This window comes from Hoplias malabaricus, chromosome 1 (genome assembly GCF_029633855.1).
Source record: "Hoplias malabaricus isolate fHopMal1 chromosome 1, fHopMal1.hap1, whole genome shotgun sequence".
Lineage (NCBI taxonomy): Eukaryota > Metazoa > Chordata > Actinopteri > Characiformes > Erythrinidae > Hoplias > Hoplias malabaricus.
The window spans coordinates 23,280,922-23,300,614 of record NC_089800.1 but is presented as its reverse complement, the minus strand read 5'-3'; the positions used below and the strand labels follow the sequence as shown (position 1 = coordinate 23,300,614).

General features: G+C 40.0%; 4 protein-coding genes across 4 annotated transcripts; 1 reads left to right on the top strand and 3 right to left on the bottom strand.

Annotated features, from left to right (window-relative positions):
- Window positions 1–1,019: 1,019 nt before the first annotated feature.
- On the bottom strand, window positions 1,020–3,619 carry sostdc1a (sclerostin domain containing 1a). The gene is made up of 2 exons (XM_066641521.1): window positions 3,228–3,619; window positions 1,020–2,017 (listed from the first exon to the last, which is right to left on the bottom strand). The coding sequence occupies exons 1-2, from the start codon at window positions 3,439–3,441 to the stop codon at window positions 1,584–1,586; spliced, it is 648 nt and encodes a 215-aa protein (XP_066497618.1). The 5' UTR covers window positions 3,442–3,619; the 3' UTR covers window positions 1,020–1,583.
- Window positions 3,620–5,626: 2,007 nt separating this feature from the next.
- Window positions 5,627–11,160, bottom strand: ankmy2a (ankyrin repeat and MYND domain containing 2a). The gene is made up of 10 exons (XM_066680152.1): window positions 10,959–11,160; window positions 10,397–10,461; window positions 9,450–9,588; window positions 9,250–9,348; window positions 8,299–8,459; window positions 7,881–8,095; window positions 7,440–7,575; window positions 7,140–7,268; window positions 6,548–6,668; window positions 5,627–6,400 (listed from the first exon to the last, which is right to left on the bottom strand). Exons 1-10 carry the CDS (start codon window positions 11,023–11,025, stop codon window positions 6,261–6,263), a joined length of 1,272 nt encoding a protein of 423 aa, XP_066536249.1. The 5' UTR covers window positions 11,026–11,160; the 3' UTR covers window positions 5,627–6,260.
- A 1,851-nt stretch (window positions 11,161–13,011) lies between these two features.
- On the top strand, window positions 13,012–17,025 carry tspan13a (tetraspanin 13a). Its single transcript, XM_066678096.1, has 6 exons — window positions 13,012–13,410; window positions 14,268–14,435; window positions 14,608–14,688; window positions 14,778–14,891; window positions 15,124–15,234; window positions 15,445–17,025. The coding sequence occupies exons 1-6, from the start codon at window positions 13,348–13,350 to the stop codon at window positions 15,520–15,522; spliced, it is 615 nt and encodes a 204-aa protein (XP_066534193.1). The 5' UTR covers window positions 13,012–13,347; the 3' UTR covers window positions 15,523–17,025.
- A 201-nt stretch (window positions 17,026–17,226) lies between these two features.
- Window positions 17,227–19,506, bottom strand: LOC136667936 (LINE-1 reverse transcriptase homolog). The gene is made up of 2 exons (XM_066645116.1): window positions 19,289–19,506; window positions 17,227–19,196 (listed from the first exon to the last, which is right to left on the bottom strand). Exons 1-2 carry the CDS (start codon window positions 19,491–19,493, stop codon window positions 18,016–18,018), a joined length of 1,386 nt encoding a protein of 461 aa, XP_066501213.1. The 5' UTR covers window positions 19,494–19,506; the 3' UTR covers window positions 17,227–18,015.
- Between the last annotated feature and the right edge of the window lie 187 nt (window positions 19,507–19,693).

Genomic DNA, 19,693 nt, shown 5'->3' with positions numbered 1-19,693 from the left:
AAAATTCAACCCATACATAGATATTCATCTTGAAACGGGTGTATTGTGTGCGTGTGCAATCTACCACCTCGTGAACTGTGGAATAAGAAAACCCAACTTTTTTTATGGATTGCCTATTTCAGAAAACTGGATTCAGTGTGTCATTGAAATGAAATGAAATTAAATCTAATCAGTTATTACTAATTAGAATTATTGAGCATTCAAATTAATGTCCAGTTGCTGGATATGACGGATGAGTGCAAAGCTGGATGAGGAGAAATAAGATAACTGAGCAAAATTGGTGAAAATGAGAGCTTACTTGGCCTGGCTGCTGTGGCTATATGTTTGAGACAGGGTGCTGTGGTGCATAATCCTTGTGGTATTTTGAACTAAGCAGACATTTCATTAAGGCCCCAAGGAACTGTGTAAACTGATTTGGAAGAAAAAGGTGTAATATGTCACCTTTAAAGATAATAATAAATATGCAACGTTTAATAAATAATATTGAATATTAAGGTGGTGCAACAGGTAGCCTCGCTCCAGTTGACTGTGTGTTAGGAGTGTGGTATGATGGTATGATAAGCGTTTACAGCCAATGAATCTCAATAGATTTGCCTTTATATCTCATGCTTCCCATGAGCTGTTGATCCTTATTTAATAATGTGGGTAACACAATAAAAATTCACAAATCACTGATCCTACTTTTTAGAAGCAAATATTTCTTGTTGCTTTCTTTTTCTTTGTTGTCTCTATCTTTAGACTTTATTCTATACCTCTTTAGCAGGTGTTAGTGCCCTGATATTTATTGTTATTTTCAATTGTGTATAATTATGGTTGTACAAATGAATGAAATGTGCATTCACAGATTGTTGCAGATAATGGCACTGTCCATGTAACCCGTCTGTGTAAATGTTGCTCAGCAGTGAAAGGAGGGGAGAGTAAGGATAGACAGATCAATCAATTTATAACAATTTAATACTTTTACACTAAAACTGTGAATATGAACATTGTTGTCATATAGAATAGTGCAATATCATGAATTATTAATGCCTGCATAAAATTAAAACATATATGTAGGAGTAGATTAAACAGTTTGAAAATATCAATACAAAATATATTACATCAGTATCTACTTGATAAAGCACATTTTGAACAGGGAAATACCCTGTAACCAAGGTAATTCCATTTGAATGCTTATACTGTTTATTTACACAGACTGTATTTACACCTAGCTATATCCTTCTCAAACTTGAGATAATTCAGCTTTATCTGGCATTCCATATATACTGCTACATCCTACAGCCAGTGATATGATTTCTCACAGAGAGACGGGTCAAGATCAGAGGAATATTTTCGATATATTCATATGCCAAACTGGCATGTAGTCACTGTGGGTTTGAATAGGAATCTTGAGCAGTGTCGTATGGCACTTTGCTGGAGGCCAAACTGGGTATGAAGTCTCACTCACTTCTGGAATAATAGCCATTGATTGTCAGTCAACCTGTCCCACCTCAAAGACACTGTCGCTTCCTTTCCACTGCTCTTTCATCAACAGTCTATTGTGCAGTCCTTCTTTCAGAGGTAATCCACAACCTCGGTCAGTCTCAGGACTCCAGCTCAGGCCAGTTCCCGTTTGCTTTGCTTGTCCCATGCTTCCGCCTGCTCTTGGGCTTGTGGATCTGCTGTGGTTGAGAGGTGCTCTCTGACTTGTGCCCGGATTCGTTATGCTGTCTCAAGTACCGCTTGCACTTGCAGCCAGTCACTACCGTGATCTTGTAGGTCCTGGTGCTGCCGTCCTGACACTGAAGCTGGATGCGCTGGGTCCGGCTCTTGTCGTTGACACAGCGCCAGTCATGGCTGGGCGTGCTCCTCCTGCTCCAGAATTTCCGACCATGTCCACCTATCCAGTTGGGCAGCATCTGGGCAGGGAGACACTCCCCTGCGCACACAAGCTCCTTGATGGGGCTGATGCTGGTGCACTGGCCGTCAGAGATGTACTTAGTGGAGCGAAGCTCTCTGCAGCCCATAGGTCCTCGATCTGAAAGGAAATGTCAGAACAAACCCCTGTCATATTATATTTGAAGATCACACCATTGTTCAATTGCAATACTACAGCTTCATATTTGCCTTATTTGCTTTGGAGTGTTACTCGACAGGTCTCGGTGGTCCTTAAAGTAGGCCACAGGTTTTTCCATGTGTGGAAGGACCGCTTTTTAAGGCTGTACACCAGCACTTATACTTTTCAAGTAGTGTATCCCACCTTCATGCCCCACTGGAAACGGTTTAGAGCCCTGACAGATGTCGGCTGGGCATTTCTTATTGTTGGATTAGACTGGTGCAGCTGCTCGTACTACGAGCATTGTTCTGCCTTGGGGCTACACCTCCTGACGGTGCAACACAAGCCAAGACCTTTTCACTGGGCAGCGCACACACCTCAGCAACAATAAGCCCCCTTCTCCATGACAGGCTGCAATGAATGGAGGAGCACAGGAGCCTTTCTTTCGACCTGCTTCAGGTAGCAGGAGTTCAAGACAAACGTGGTCCTGACCGGAGACATCCTGAGCAACTGAGCTGCACTGCCATTCACCCAAGCTGACAGGATTCACTCAGCACACAATGTCAACTGAGCTCTCTCATCTCTGCTGCTCAGCCTGGGTGTGCGCCAGAGGACTGTGTAATGCATATCGGCTCATTCACTGTTACACAACTTTCTGAGCAAAACTTCACTTATAGTTGACTCTCTCTTATAACAGAGTCTAGCAATTTTTTTTTCTGTGCCATGGACAAGAGGTTCATTATGAAATATCTTAACAACATCCACCAAAGCTTGGCTTAGTTTACCTCATTGTAAACAGCAATATTCACACTACAACATCACAATCTATAGCTATTTCAGCTGAAGGGAGTTTTCAGACTAAGCTTAGCATTGCTCCTAATGCTTATACAAACGCATCCGAGTTTGGCATTGTAAATGGAGTATGTGATCCAGATGTGATAATGAAACAAAGCAAGGCTTGAATTATGAACAATAACCATATCCTTTATCATAAAGTGTAAGAATTCCAGTATTTAATTACAAAGGTAATTCCATTCATCCTCTTCTACATGTTTTTATCTTCTATTTTCACATACATGCATTAATTCCTAGTCTCTTTCCTGTTTCAATTCCCTCCCAAGACCTATTCTACCTCCTAATTCTCCCCCTACCACACCCCGACTCCCCACCATGTATGTGCACATCCACTCACCGCTGCTCCCTCCTGTGTTCTCCAGTCCTCTGCCTGCACTGCGAGCTCGGTTCAACGCTGCTGCCCCAGTGGTGTCTGTCTCAGTGCTGTGTCCACTGTGACTGGAGTGTGTAGGGTGCTGCAGCTCCGTGTTGTGGTTGCTGAGAGGCACGGCACTCCGTAGCAGGACGCACAGCAGCAGCGCAAGGCTGCAGGGCTCGGAGCGCATGCACATGACTGCACCAAGGAGGAGGAGTGCAGCAGACTCACACGTTCAGATCCAGCTGTCTAGATACTTTTATACCTCCTCCCTCTGCTCCGACTCTTACAGACCTCCTCTCACTACCTGGACATCAATGTACCTCCTCCTCCCTCAGCCTGGACTCTTATTTACCTCCTGGACATTAACATACCTCCTTTTTCTGCCAGACACTTCTTTGCCTGCTCTATCTACCTTCCCTCTATCCAGACACTTATATACCTCCTACCTCTACCCAGGCCCATATATATCTCCTCCCACTACCCGTGCATACACCTACCCTCCACACACTCTCTACCCAAACACTCGCACACAACTCCTCAAAAACCTCTATCTTCCTGCACACTAACATACCCCCTTCTTGTGTCCGCACTGTTCACATTCTCTCCACTCACACACTTTAAACGTCCTCTCAATTTCACTCATCCATTGTGCTGGACACATGTTGGACATGCTAATTTATGTTGTCCAACAACCTGGACATTTAAATTTTGCAGACTTAAAGTTTTTTTAAATCTTGGTTCATGCTGCGTGTCTGATATTAGCTGCTTTATTGACCATTTCAAAACTTATTTTAACAGGCCCTTGTCCACTCAGCCTTGAATTTTCCTGATGTGGTTCTAACAGTCATCCGGTCATTACGGTACTAGCTTAAATAAATCATGCTACATGTCCTCAGAACAGAACCTGTCCAGGCATTTCCCAATTTATAAACCCCTGCCCAAATCGCACGCACCACTGTCCATGAGACATAGCTTATAGCAAACCTCCTCACTGTGCTCTGCTAGTTTATTAGCAACTTAGCGAGGACAAATGTAACAACAAAAAGGAAGCCAGTAGACCTCAGTTCTACAATCACTCAAATGAATTATTCCTATGTCCAACGTACAGTTTCCTGAAGCACAAACAATTACACTGAATTTTCTCTGCTTAAGAAAGTGAAATTGTATCAACAGCATGGCGAAGATTAGCATAACGACAAGGCCTCTGCGGCCTAGTATTTACTCCCTACATTCTGTACCCATTACTTTTTCATAAACCCTCTTCATAACATCCCTACATTCTAACACCTTTAGAAATACTACTGATTAACAGACGCACCGACCGACTGATGATCTATGTGTAAAAGTGTAATCCTTTATTGTGACAGAAGTAAGTGCTGATTGCTTGTGATCTGTAGAACAATAATGGACTCTGCCATTTAATGAGTCATGAACATAACAAATTAAATTTGAGATCCAATATGAGATATGATACATGAGATCAGATCCAAAATGGCGTAATGGTTTCTTGGAAAGCTTTAGACAGCAGAAACCTCACACTTGCACAATGCTATTAAACTAGACAGAGGTAAAGACCTTAATTAGACTGAACAAATTAATCTTAAAGACGAAAAAAAAAGCTTTGGACATAGAAAGTGAAATAAGGTTCCTGTCTGGAACACATTGTTAAAGTTCATTCACAGTGCATCTGAGTCACATTTTATTCTCAGATGTGCTGTTGGTTTTGTATTTTTCCCATAGCCTCCTTCAAAGATAAATATGTCATCAGCGTCAGGTAAGTTAGTCATGTGTGTTGGAATGTTGGAATATAGCTACTTTTTAAACTCATATTTAACAGGTAAAAAATGATAATAATAATAATATAAATATGTTATGCCTGTTAATATATGTTTGGTATTTAATTTAAGCTTTATTTTTTCACTATATCTGGAAGAGCAATGTTGCAAAAAAATGGTACTGGAATTCAGTTACTAAAATCTTTTGGGGAATACTGTGGTATACTATAACATAGGTCTCCTTGCATCATCACTCTGTGATTAAGGTCCGTCTATTGTGCAGCTGCAGGTCAGAAACAAGTGACTAGCTCATATTTGAGGAAAACGTCCGCCCTCTTGTGGCTATAAATGTTTAGTTCATTAGACTATAGCCACTTGTAAACAGAGCGGTGCAACAGGCTCAAGACCCACTGTAGCCCTGAACTGGAGAAATGGTTAGAATGAATGAATGAATGAACTTGTAAACAGAAATAATGAGAAGTTAGGATACATCATATATATAGCAAATGTCATTCAATAACGAATTACATACCTTCTATTTTCATGTCAAAATTGAGCTCTTTTTGACAGGATCTCACGTTGTAACAGTTAATGTGTGCATTAGTGAGATCCTACTGCCGTGGGTTTCCTCTTTCAATGATGCACTTGATGCAATGAGGGCTAATAACTCTCATTATATAGTTATGCAGCAAACTTACAAACTGGAAAGTAATCACAATGCCATTTAACGGAGAACAAAGTTGAAACGGCTTCTATTTTTAAAATCAAGTATCTGACAGTCCTAGTCAGTTTGAGAATCTTTGAATTTGAGTGTGTTATAGAAGTGCTTTCATATTTTAATCCATTGCCACAACCATGGTCTTCAAAGCATTTGTAAGGCATAGGCTTCAGTGTCTTTATTAAATATTACAAACCAACATAAGTTTACCCTATTATCATAAATATATTCTCTATACTAAAACTATTGTTTCCGTACACACTGTCATACATAATAGCCAGCAATGAACAAAACAATACATTACAGTGTGTTACAATTTGGACAGGAAGCCTCTTCCATGTGCATCTGTGTCACAAAGCTGTTTTGGATTTCCCACTTGATCTTCTCCAAAAAAGCCCTTCAGTGACAGGCCACCACAGACGTCGGATCATAAAGAGATCAGAATGTTCTAACTGAGGCTGGCCTTTGACAGTAATGATGACAGAAAACAAGCTGGTATAAACAAATGTCTCTTTGCAATTAGTCTGCATTTACAGGGACCGGTTCCGTGCTAACAGTTTCTATTTGGACCTCTGATGAGCTGGTAACTTCACTCTTCTCAACAGAGAGATTTTCCATGGTGTCGGTTGTCTCTTCCAATGCTTTATTCTCTTCAGCTTCTGGAGAGAAAAATAGCAACGATTAAGGCATAAACTTAATGGCCAAACAAAAGTCATATACATTTCATAATATATGATGTCATAAGAAAGAGCGGGATGAAGAGGTTAAATCAAAGCAACATATTGGAAACAGCAGGATGAGGATACCTTTGGCCAGTCGTTTGGCTGATTCAGCTTCATGCTTCTGTCTCTGCTCCTGCAGTGTCTTGCAGATTTTCTTATGGGTGAACCAGTGAAGTTTCTGGCAGTCTTGATTACAATAGATCACCTGAGAAGATAAAACAGTTGTGTGTTTGAGTTGGGGTAAAAGAAGAAATTGGGGGCAGCATGGTGGTGCAGCAGGCAGTGTCTCTGACACAGCTCCAGGGACCGGGAGGTTGTGGGTTCGAGTCCCACTCCGGGTGACTGTCTGAGAGGAGTGTGGTGTGTTCTCCCCGTGTCTGCGTGGGTTTCCTCCGGGTGACTATCTGTGAGGAGTCTGGTGTGTTCTCCCCATGTCTGCATGAGTTTAGTCTATAGGTAGACAAAACGTGTTTATATTTTTCATAATATGCAGACATTTATTTTGTTGTAAGGTTCATGATAGCATATGATGCATTTTAGCCTTATAAAGTCATACTAATGGTATATTCCCATGTTAATTTATAGCACTAAACCCAGCAGTACAGCGTCTTCCACTCTATATTCTTACTAATGTAAAACCAAATGGCAAACACAAATAAAGGACAAATTGTGTTACCATTTTACAGACAGAGCATCTCTTCTCGGCTCCCTTCTCTCCACAGGTGGTGCAGAACTCAGCATCCATGAAGCCCACCTGGCCTGTGATGGCTTGGGTAAGCACTGACAAAGCTGTAGGGTCATTACCCTAAGGACAGAGCATAAACGTTTATTTATAACAAACATTCCATCTCCAACAACCAACCTATCCATTCATTTATGACTTACCTATTCCTAGAACAAGAGAATGATTCTGTTAAATGTTCTCATATTTTTAGCAGTCCCTCATAAACAAAACAATCACATTGGGATTACGTACTATATCTACTGGAGCTATACTTCTAACAAGCTGCTGAAGCAAAGTAGCATCACAATATGGAAATTTCCGGATGCATTCCCGAATGAATTTCTCCTGGAACACGGGAAAGCCATCACTCTCTCTACCTTTCAGTAGGCTGGGGAAAAAAGTGAAGAGAATGTTTTTGTCAGAGAGATAAACTGGTGTTTACAAGATATTTCAGAACAACTAAAATTTGTATAATTGATTTGTCACATGTAACAAAGTGATATCATGCATTTCTGGCTCCATTATACAACTGGTACATGCACAATAAATTCAAGAATGTTGGCACATAGCATATTTAAACCCAGCTGTATGGATTGAATGACAAACAACCATGGTACTGATCTCAGATCTATTAACAGTTAAACAATAGTTAAAAGGCAGTTAATGTTTACTAAGTAAATACAGCAAAGGTACCTCTTGAGCAGGCCATCTAGTTTATCCTCACGGTCTTTGAGGAAAGAGCTGCACTTCTGCAGAACACAGCTGATATAGTGCATCTTCATTGCCAGCACCTCATTCATGTCCTGCTGCTTCACACACTTTTCACAGATTAGCTCCATCACCTTACGGCACTTCTCCAGAGCCTCTGCATCTACAAGCAGAGGGTTCTCCATCACCAACATCACCATCTGCAAAAGGACAGCACGCTTATGAGGATCTTAGCTGATCTTGTCATTTCAATGCACAATTTCCCACCAATTACAGAGGTGATGCAGAAAGATAATCCTATATTTTCTTTCAAGTAACTCACTGATGTTCTAAACTTGAGAAAAATGAGAAAAATTAAGGGAGGAATTGTAGCAGAGAATGTGTGCATTTCATTTACAGTTACCTTCACAGGGTTGAGATTTGTGCTCATGATGATTTTATGCAACGGTCCAGCCAGTTTTGGAGGCAGTTTTGGCTCCTTTTCTAAACCCTGGGGCTTTGTATAATAGTCAAGCCTCTTCCGAGAAAAAAAATTATTGATGACAGTAACACAGTCATGTTGACCTAAAGCCAAAGCACAAACACACAAAAGCAGTTAATGTATAAACTTCAACGGAATGCAGGCCTTTTATTGGTTATAAAGACACAGAGATGCTATCAGCCCCTAACTCCAGCGTCCCCTAATTCCAGCCACTGCCGTATACGGTGCAATTCCGCTCTCTCTCTTCACCAATCGCAGTCGGTAAAACAATAAAACGTAAGTTCAAGCCTTAGTAGGGCATTTAAACATTGCATATATAAACAATATTTAAGTATCTCTAACAGTGTTGTAATTCTTTGTGTGGAAACCTGCATGTAGAACACCACACATTTCGATTTTGCGACAGATATTTCCCTTAGTTTAAAAGTTAGCTTACTAGTTAGCTTTCTCTGAGGGGAAAATCTGCCGCCATTGTAATCCTTACATGTAGAGTACAGATACCATCACAGGACAAACGTGATCTCATTGTGAACCTCTCAAAACCACTGAATGTGGTAGCAACTGTCTCGTTTGACTGTCACAAGCAGGGGAGGTGGCCAAAGTTAGGGGACACCAATAATCTTAGCAGTATTGGCACCTACTTAAACAAAAGCGTTTTTATCTCAAAACATATTTTTCTTTCAAAGTCAAGCAAGTCTTGGACATTAATCTACACATATTTGACTCCTGAAAAATGTTGATTTGAGTGAGTAAAGTACTTCTATTTATTTACAGTTAGCTAAGATTTCCAATATTGTAATTAAAGTGGCCGGAACTTGGGGTAACTACGCTACATTTTTGTGACATTCATATTATTTGTCATTGTCTCCATACCGACAAAAGCAGCCATTTGTGCAGCTGTTCTGCCAACTGAGTTCACAACATCTGTCTCTGCTCCTGCATCCAGCATCATCCACGTAATATCAGTCTTTCCTTTAACACAAATAAGAGGAAAAACCAAACAAGTGCCTTATTTGTATCAGTACATATCACTACTTGTTTTAGTTCAAATAAGCACTGATGCACAAACATACCTGAGAGACCTGCAAACATTAGAGCAGTGTAGCCATGTTCATGCTCATTGCAGTTGACATCTGCTCCATGCTGCAACAGCAGTTTACACATGTCTGCTTTTCCCTTGTATGCAGCATGCATGAGGGGGGTCATGCCATACTGAGGTGAAAATACAAAATAAAGTTAAAGCAGATTAAAGTCAATTAAGTTCAAAATACATTATAGAGTCCTTTTAAAATAATGCTCTTGTTACACAAACATTCACCTTATGAACTTTCCAGACAAAACAGTCTTTAAATATGCATCTCATTTGTCAGCATCAGGAAAAAACATTCCCCCATAAAAAATGAAATATAATATCGTTTTGTAATTCAGTGCGTCCACGCTGTGCCTTTATCACAGCTTCTGTTCTTTACACAAGGCTTGATTTCAGTTCCTCAGTTTATCCTAACCAACACCCTTTTCTGCATCTCATTGTTCAAGTAACCCCCAACAAATCCTGTGATGTTGAGGACTGAGCTTACTGTCCGTTTTGTCCATTTCCTTTTCTCAATGACTTCTGATAACTTGCCACCATTTCAGACTCCCCTCATTAAGTTGTCTTTTAAAAGGCCCATTTCTTAAAAATCTTTCAATCATATTTCAAAAGGTTTCCCCAGATTTTCTTCTTACTTGTCCAAGTAGATTGTACTATATTTCCTTAGAAAAACCACCTGATAATTAATGTGGTCAACGCAGGCAGCCCTGACATCAAGCTGCCACAAACAGAGATTGCCCTGCCAGCATCATTTAGAAGTACATTTGCTTTGGACGCCAAGTGTCCCTGACATCTGATCTTGGCAGGTGGATGCACTTCCTCTTAAGCAAATGAATGAGGGGCTAGTTAATTGTGACAGACTAATGCTCATATTAGTTTAAATAAGAAAACACCTCAGTAGCAACAAACCATTACTTCATAAAGTCTCACCTCGTCCAGGCAGTTGACCCTGACATCTTTGGAACCAAGCAGCCGTGATGCTTCCTGTACATTACCTAGGAATAATTAGACAGGGGAGTAATATTATAAACATGAATTTTAGATACAAATTTATTTACCTTTAACTGCATATTTGCTGGAATCACTATCCTGCAAATAATGACTGTTACAATAACTTAGATTTTGCTAAATACGTGAGTGGTTTTACACTGACAGGCTGTTTATAGTGCTGTTTTTTGCCACCTTAAATGGTGAAAGTACTAGCATCTTCAGGCTCCTAAATGTTGCAGAACAGCTGCACTATTTAAGGTGGAACAGAAAATTCGAATAAGAAGTCAATTCATCAATGGTTGCTTATATGCTAGCGTAGCTAGCCAGGTGGCTAACTGCAAATCTGGCAGCTGATTAAGAAAGTTAAATAAACAGTTAACTCAGTTATTAACAATCACTTCGTCATTCAGTCAACGGCACTATGTATTAATAGCATGTAATAATGTAGCTAACTGAAATGCCAGCCTTTTTAAGATTTTAACACTGTTCAAAGCGTTCTTACCTGCAGCAATAACCTCGAATAACTCCTCCTCCGTGGCGGACAGATCTCTCTTCCTCGGAGTAGACATTATCAGCAACCTATAACTCACCCGTGTTTGAAAACTATACAATATATAAAGACAGATTTGCTAAACTACACGTTAAAATGTAGGACTCTGTGTCCTCAGCAGATAAACTACCTCACAGCATGCAGAAGGGGTTTAGTTAGGGCTGTACCATTCGCAATTTCAACGGGGGTGTTTTATAGGATCTCCCACTTGTTACTTATTGAGGCTTCTGTTTTTCTACATAAAAAAAAATCTTTATTAAAAATACGAATATTGTTGTGTGGTACACTGTGATGTGTTCGAAGATAACTTCTGAAATGCATCTTCTTTCCATCGTGGTACATTCCACCAAAGTCTAGAAAATTCATCCTAGAATCCTAAATGTGGCTTCACCTCAAATGGCTCCCTACACCCTGTATAGTGCAAATTAAATCCTAGCTTTTTCACCAAAATAGACTTCCTCTGGGCACTTATATACGCATAAATTGATGTAAAATATTTATTTTAAGATGTTGATTCAAGGTTAAATGTGGAGCCATTATATAAAGTTTGTAATTAACTACATAGGGAGTAGTGATCCATTTGAGATAAGGATAGGGCCATGGGATCATTCAGCTCAAATCTATACTGATGCCACCATTATTCATTTATTCATTGTCTGTTACCCTTATCCAGTTCAGGTTCGCAGTGGGTCCAGAGCTTACCCGGAATCCCTGGGCACTAGACAGGAACACACCCTGGAGGGGGCGACGATCCTTCACAGGGCGACACACACTCACACATTCACTCACACACTCACACCTATGGACACATTTGAGTCGCCAATCCAACCTACCGACGTGTGTTTTTGTACTGTGGGAGGAAACAGGAGCACCCGGATGAGCTCTGAGACTACCTGCTGATTACCTGCTAACACTACCTGCTGCGCCACCATGTCACCTATGCCACAATTAGTGTTTTGTAAATTAAGTTTCTGAACGAACATTGCAAGAATTATCAACAAATCCATAATTATTAAACATGCGGGTTTGGGGTGCCATTATGTGCTTCAGTGAGTAGCAGCTACCCAGACAGCGAACATATATCAGTCCACTGCTGGTCCACCATCGGACCACTCAGATTACTGTTCTGTACGGGATATAACTCATTTATAATATCCTCAAACAGATTTTACATCCACAGAGACTTTTATTCTGGAAAACAAATACAAATATCACCAACTATGAGAGATATAATAATGAGTGATATTGATATAATACTGATATAAAATGATTAAATGCTAAAAATGTTGACACTGTGCTGGATACAAATTATTTACTAATCTTATTTATAAAGGATAACAAAAGAAATGTGGCATTTTGTCTAAAATTCTGTTTAATCACCAACGGTCCGCCCAGAAAACGCTGTGCAAATCACTAGTGGACCTCCAACTTTGCCCTCAGTGGGTCAACAGTGGTCCACCATCTCAGGGTACCATTATTTCCTCAGGGGCAGCTTCCCAAAATGTGACATATTTATATTTATGTGATATACGTGTACATATAAATATATATTTTATATTCTTAAATACGTTTTACTTCCCTTTATTTGCCTTTGACGTTCTGCCACAAGAAGGCAGTATTGTAGATACCAATTCAAAGCAATACTACTAATCATCATTGTCGTCCAGGCCGTAGACTAGCAAATTAATAAATATTGTGTATTGAGCATTGACTGGTCAACCACAGATTAAAACCAAAAAATAAAAATAAAAAATACACACAAACAGCACTGTAAGTCTCACCAAGTGAAGTGACTTTTGTCAATTCAGTCTCAAATATGATATCCTTTGAAAATTGGACATATTATATATAGTTTTATAGTGTTCAGTTTTTATTAATTACTAAAAACACACAGTTGGGGGCAGGGGGGGGGGGGGGGCGGTGTCTCTGAGGCCTGTGCTTTAACTTGTTTTCACTAAATCAACAAAGTGTGACCTGGGGCGTCCAGGCTCGTGCACACGGCTGTGTATTACGCAGTATAAAAGCTGGCGGGATCTTAAGTCCAGGTAAACGGGATTTTATGATGCCCTCCGTTCAGATAAAACACTGAACTCTGAACGCTGCGATGGTGATCTGGAATATGACCCTCTCTTCATCACACCGGCGGGGTTTTCGCTTTGCCTGAGTGTTGCCCTGTTTTTCTCTGATCTGTTGTTGGTCATAGTCTTAGAGGAAGCAGGGAGCATTCGCCACAGGTGAACAGTGAGAGGAGGAAGAGCAGGGGCTGAAACTCTTCATTAACCGAAACCTGGAGGAGTCTGACGACAGGATCTTCGTGGGACTGTGGTCTTAAACATCCAGAATGGGCTGTGGAGGATTTATCTGTTCAAAATATGCCCTGTGCGCGTTGAACATTCTTTACGCGGTAAGAAAGAGAAAGTTTTCTAATCGTTTTGGACAATGCTCCGTATCTGAGGTCCTCAGTTTTCTGGCAGTGGATCTGGTTTTTTTATATTTTTATTATATATATTTAGTTAAAACTATAGGTACTTTAAAATTAAAGAAATGTATTTAATTATTATAATAAGTGTGTGACAAAACTTTGTAACTGTGGGTTGATCTTCAGGTGTAATATACTTTTCTAATATAAGATTTTTATTGGAATAGCTCAGATATCCTGATCTTTAAGAAAAACAGACTCAGAAAATAATTATATTTTCAAAAGATATAATTCAATTAAAGGCAGCAGGTAGGTGTCGCAGTCACACAGCTCCAGGGACCTCTCGCTCCGGGTGACTGTCTGTGAGGAGTGTGGTGTGTTCTCCCTGTGTCTGCGTGGGTTTCCTCCTACTGTCCAAAAACACACATTGGTAGGTGGATTGGCGACTCAAAAGTGTCCGTAGGTGTGAGTGAATGTGTGAGTGTGTGTCACCCTGTGAAAGACTGGCGCCCCCTCCAGGGTGTATTCCCGCCTTGCGTCCTGTTTTGGATAAGTGGTTTCCGACAATGAATGAAAGAAAATTCTATTAGATAAAAAAATAAAATAAAACAGTAATTTGCAAAACAGAGATGTTTAAATTAATTTTTAAAAACACCGACAAGATATTCTTAATAAGAGTGCGAGTGTGACAAAAGAGAGATGTCACTTACAACTTCAAGTTAAAGAAGAATGTGGTCATTATCATTATGTATGTGTTCTCCTCTTTCAAAGATATGAATGAAGTATAATGGTTTAAGTTAAAGCTGTGTAGTAAGTGTTCACTTGCCTGTGACCCTGGCCAGTTGGTGAGTCTGCTGATGATCGCTGTGGCAGCCTGGGGGAAGTGGTTTGGGTTTGTCTCCAGTTTCCAGGTGGTAGGTGCCATCATTGCAGTAGGTTTCTTCCTCTTCATCGTGTCTATGGTGGGTCTGTGTGGAGCTCTAAAGCATCACCAGGTCCTTTTGTTCTTTGTATCCTTCACACTGATCTCTATTTTCTTTCACAAGGGTTTCATTTATAGGTTTTTAAGTAAATTTAGTTCAGTTATGATGTCTTCTGTGCATGAGTCTTCCCTAACTGTACATGAGTCTGTAGTCATTCTTTTGACAAAATACTGCCCAACCTTAACCAAGCCGTGTCCAGTATATGGTCATTCTCTTCGCGGTGTTCATCGTGCAGTTTTCAGTGTCCTGTGCTTGTCTGGCCATCAGTAATGAACAGCAGGTAAGAAGAGCACATTACTTTGAATGGAGTGGAGCAGTTAAACATACACTGCATGTGTCTGGCTCCTGATGAGATCTCTCCCTCCGTAGAGGCTTCTTCTGGAGATCGGATGGAACAAATCCGAGTCCATGCAGAAGGATTTAGAGAGAACACTGGACTGCTGTGACTTCTCTGGGGTCGACTACAGCAAGCCGTGCGACGCTGTAGGTGTCTTCCTTGTAAATCCAACTAGAAACCACTGTAGAGTTGCATCTTAAACATTTCAGCTGACGTTTGTGTCTGTAGCTTTTATTTTAACGTTATATATGGCATTTGCTAAACTTAATATTAAAAAATCAGGCAAAAATGAGGCATATGTATGTTCCACTGTTTGCAACTTCATCATCAAAGTTATTCAGAACAATCTACTTATTCATTTACTTTGCCTTCTTCTAGTCCTGTTTCACAAGGAGGGACTGTGAACAATGCTCAGCCAAACTCCAGATCTATGCTGATGATGCACTGCATTTTGTTGGGGGAATGAGTTTATTCTTCAGTTTCACAGAGGTGGGTGAGGTGGTTTCTCTCTTAGCATTGTTCCATGACCCTTTGAGAAATAGGTTTAGGTTTGCGTGTAATTACTGAACACAAGTCTTTTCAGTCAAGTGTGATTTAGATGGAAAGGACTCCAGGTTGTAGTGTATTTGAGTTGCAGATTCTTGCAAAATCCTGTTTCTTTGTTTATTTTATTAGTCACTCATATTTGTGCCGTTTCAGATTCTGGGCGTATGGCTGACGTACAGATACAGGAATCAGAAGGATCCTCATTCAAACGCCGGCCAGTTCAGCGACTAATATGAAGAACAATTATTTTATGCTGCTTTGTTGTATTTTACAGTTTGCATCATCAGCTAACTGCATTTAGAATGCCACCCATAAATAAGAGAGGAGGGGGGTAATTTGACTGAAATTGATAGTTGCAGAATTAAACAGATTTGTCACCTTTTAAAATGTGGGAAAGTGGAACTAGGAATAACTTAATTACTGCAACAGCTAGGCCTTAGCGGTATTAATAATGTATGATCATGGACACCAGTTGTATACAGGCAGCAGTGAAGTACAGTATATGTGCAGTACATAGTGAACAGTGATTAGCAGTTTGTGTGCCAGAGAAACATTGGCCGCCTTGTTAAACCAACTTATTTTATGATTTTAAGTCCTTTTAAGATGCACAAATCTTTTTGTGCTCATCGTTCTTTCATAGGCCCAAGCGATGGAGAAAAACAAACCCAAAGCCTTTGGTCTGTTTAAGTCTGAAGTCAGAAACCTAAAACTCACTGAACAGAGTTCACTGGTTAATGTAAGCAGAGTCTCCGTGACCTCAGCACAGAGCCGCACAGTCATCCCTGTGAATACACACACAACAGGATGTGAACAGGAACTAGTACGTCATTTATTTGGATTCTGTTTTACCCCCAGTCTTGCTCTTGCAGATAAAAATATGTAATTAGAGAAGTAAATGAAAATGTAGGCAGCTCTGTTTGCGGTTTATTAAAGAACTGAAGGAGGAAACTAACTTCCTGTGAGTAAGATCAGTGCAGTTTTTTTTTTTTTTGCAGAGAAGTGGAGGGATAGTTTAACTGGTATAGGATGAGTTGGATTTTAATTGGAATTTTATTGCAATTGGCCAGAAGTGCAAGTGGCCTCTGGATTTGATGTTTGATGATTAGTTCTGGATCCCCAACATCACTCCATCCCTCCAGAGACGGTGGTTCCACTGCTCTGTAAATTAATGCTGGAGCTTTATAATCCATCAGCCAACACTTGGAATTGAACTTGGTGACATTAGACTCATAGGTAGCTGCTCCGGATTCAACCGCCATTCTATTTGTGGATTTGTTTACAGCTGTGTCCATTAACTTTTGGCTATGTAGTGTAACTGTGTAATAGATGAGCACTGTGGGTTGATCTGAATAGCTTTTGGACCGTTGTATTCGGGTAAATTATGTTACTTTTTTCATGTAAGTAGTTGCTTTTATTTTCTTTTAAAGAATCGATGTGAATTAACAGCTTTTTACCACAAGGGGGCACATTTTCCCAAGTGAGGGAAAATTAGGCTTAATTTCACATAATAATGATTATAAATGATTAAATCCTAGCTGGTTTTATTCACTGACTTGTGTGTTTTTAATGAAATGTCTGTAGCATTCTTTGGTCAAAAGATGTTGTGAGATTTGAAGACACTCCAGTGAGATGTTCCTACAGTTCCAAAGCCCCTCCTCCTTAATTATGTTATTAGGGCAGCGAGATCAAAAAAGAGCTAATTTTAACCTTGTTTTCTGTGTCCTCTAGATATTTCAGTTTTTTTCTGAATTAAACATAGATTTATTAAGTTATTTAAGTCAATAATTCATGAAGTAACTTCGGCTACGGCAGACTACCAATAAACTATTCAGAAACTTTAATGCAATTATTGGAAACTGTTTACACGATCAAATGGAACACATTATATAATAAAACATAAAATATGAGGCATATAGCATCATCATTCAAGTTAAGTTCAGTGGGTGATATGCAAATGAGTTTAGCAAATGAGCATAAAAACAAACACTACTATATTATGTGTACTATATTATCTGATAAATCATTAATAAAGATATAATCATAAAATAAGATAATCCCTTATTAGTCCGATAGTGGGGAAATTCAGCGTGACAGCAGCGAAGCGACAGTAAAGTACTCAGTAATAAGGGTTATAATATTTAGTACCTACAGTAGTTTCTAGTTTGGATGCAGCGATGGACTTTTAGTTGAAATACTATGGGTTGCTGTTTTCAAAAAATTAATTAAACCTTTAAATACATCACTGTGATCCTCGTATTTAAGGTTAATGTCTACAGATTACATGTGGTTGTCTAAGTGTATTTTTTTGGAACCACTAGCGGGCGCCAAACCTTCCGTCCCAGATCAGAAACTACAGCAAGGCTAACAGCTGTACGTAGAGTTGCATTTACATTCAGAGATAAATAACAGCCCAAAACTACACACAGCCACACAATCCCACATATGATTATGATTAAACTTACCAAATAAATTTAACACACACACACAAAGAAAATGCCCTGCCTCACACATAAACAGGACAATAGTCTTATCCCCAACCCTGCTACCTCAGCTGTTAAAATGTATGAAAATGGCTTAGCATAAGCTAGTAGGTTTAACATGAACTTTACTCAGCTACGTAATCCACTGCTCATTACTAAATACACTACATTTCTAGCCATTCAAAATGAACCAATTATCCTATTATATTGTTTATATATTTGTTTGTTTTTTTTTATCACCGTTTTAGCAATGCTTCTCAACATTGCTACACATTGATCCTGACTGAGGTCCTGCAACCTCCTCTGAACCTATAAGAACACCTTTGTACCAGAAACCGTCGTGTGTTGTCTTGAACAACTTGAACAACTCTTTCTTTAAACTTAACCCTGCATGCCCAGTTGTGAAAACCTCTGACAAACCGCTGTCAATCACAAACCCAGAATTTTTCATGAAATCTTTGAGCAGCTCCTCGAAAATGTCCAAACCTTCACTTGTATAGGAGAGGAATATTATAGCTCTGTCTTTGTCAAGCACTGATTTTATATGTTCTCCCCCGATTCGGACGCCCTGAATCCTGTCCTCTTTGTTGATGGAGTGTATAAATGGAAGAAGACAGATGCTTATAAGTACAGGAGTCAGTGGGCATCCCACTTTCAGCGCTCGTGATAGAGGAACGGAGGTTGAATAGGCGGATGTCACGCCAGATCTGTTGACCGTTCTGTTTTCCGGCAACATCAAAGACTGGATGATAGATCTAAACCTGTCCGGCAGGTTCAGTGTCTGTAAGCTACTGAACACATATAGCCATCTTACGTCTCCAGGATCTACATTTACAGAGAAAACCAGCACTGGGCGACTGTCTGCTTGTATTTTCTCAAAAACATGAACACAGTCTTGAACAGAGAGATGTGGCCTGGTTTTCCCCTTGTTCAGCAGGTAGCCCATGATGCTCTTCAACCTCTCTGCAAGAACCAAAGCTAGAATAGTGTAGTCTACATTGAATATAGAGGCTTGTCTGTAGCGCTGTACGTTACTGCAGTAGGTGTGATCCGTGTTGATGAAGCTCAGTGTTGTAGTCGCAAAGTAATTTAAAGTGAAAGACTCATTAAATACACACATAACACTCTGTAGGTCAAGGACTTGGTTGAAGAATGCTTGGAGAAGGTCAACAATCTTACTTGCAAAGTACTTATAAAACGACCCTGGTAGCCCATCAGGTCTTAAATGTTCAGTGTTTATCAGGGAGAGGATGGCAGAGAGAATTTCTTTCTTTGAAATCTGTTCAGTTAATATTGCATGCAGTGTTAACTCAATGTCTTCAAACATTTCCTTTTCATACAGGTAATCCAAATACTCCTTAAGGTCTGAAGGTTCGCTCGTAGGTTGAGAACGCAGGATCTGAATATGGCCTCCTGCTGTTAAACCTGGCGGGTCAAAAGAAAAGAGAAAGGTCAACAGACTAGCACATGGCTTGCTGATTCAGTGAAACATGAGACGTTATAGAAACATGACCTACATTTCTGATCCACTGGATGCATCTCAGGATAAACCTGAGATATCGGCACCTCAGCCAAGTGTCCTGACCACTGGAAGTCATCTCCGCCTTTATTTAAAGCCAGCATTTCACAAGCCACTCTGACCTTCAGTGCTGGCCACAAATCTCCTTTCTTGACCTGCTGTGCTGCTGAGATCTTTTCGATCAGTCCTGAAAGTCGTTCCATGAGGGCTTCGTCTTTTAGGAAATCAGAACGAACCTGCCTTCTATGGCCCCCCATTTGGATCTGAACTGATATTGGAGCGTGGTCAGAAATACAACCTTGCCTTTCAACATTCTGAGGTCTTTTGTGAATTTTGCAAGCAGTCACACTTGTCAACATTCGGACCGGTAGAAAAAAATAGTCCAGTCTAGATTTTCCTTTCA

What these genes read in the sequence shown, in the direction of transcription:
- LOC136667936 (XM_066645116.1), bottom strand. Translation starts at nt 19,493, where the DNA reads ATGGAACGACTTTCAGGACTGATCGAAAAGATCTCAGCAGCACAGCAG. An exon ending in GCATCCAGTGGATCAGAAAT is followed by an intron (nt 19,197 to 19,288) that starts GTAGGTCATGTT and finishes TTGACCCGCCAG; the next exon opens with GTTTAACAGCAGGAGGCCAT.
- tspan13a (XM_066678096.1), top strand. Translation starts at nt 13,348, where the DNA reads ATGGGCTGTGGAGGATTTATCTGTTCAAAATATGCCCTGTGCGCGTTG. An exon ending in ACCAGGTCCTTTTGTTCTTT is followed by an intron (nt 14,436 to 14,607) that starts GTATCCTTCACA and finishes AGCCGTGTCCAG; the next exon opens with TATATGGTCATTCTCTTCGC. An exon ending in TATTCTTCAGTTTCACAGAG is followed by an intron (nt 15,235 to 15,444) that starts GTGGGTGAGGTG and finishes GTGCCGTTTCAG; the next exon opens with ATTCTGGGCGTATGGCTGAC.
- sostdc1a (XM_066641521.1), bottom strand. Translation starts at nt 3,441, where the DNA reads ATGTGCATGCGCTCCGAGCCCTGCAGCCTTGCGCTGCTGCTGTGCGTC. An exon ending in GAACACAGGAGGGAGCAGCG is followed by an intron (nt 2,018 to 3,227) that starts GTGAGTGGATGT and finishes ATTTCCTTTCAG; the next exon opens with ATCGAGGACCTATGGGCTGC.
- ankmy2a (XM_066680152.1), bottom strand. Translation starts at nt 11,025, where the DNA reads ATGTCTACTCCGAGGAAGAGAGATCTGTCCGCCACGGAGGAGGAGTTA. An exon ending in GATGCTCTGTCTGTAAAATG is followed by an intron (nt 6,669 to 7,139) that starts GTAACACAATTT and finishes TTATCTTCTCAG; the next exon opens with GTGATCTATTGTAATCAAGA. An exon ending in AGCCAAACGACTGGCCAAAG is followed by an intron (nt 6,401 to 6,547) that starts GTATCCTCATCC and finishes TTTTCTCTCCAG; the next exon opens with AAGCTGAAGAGAATAAAGCA.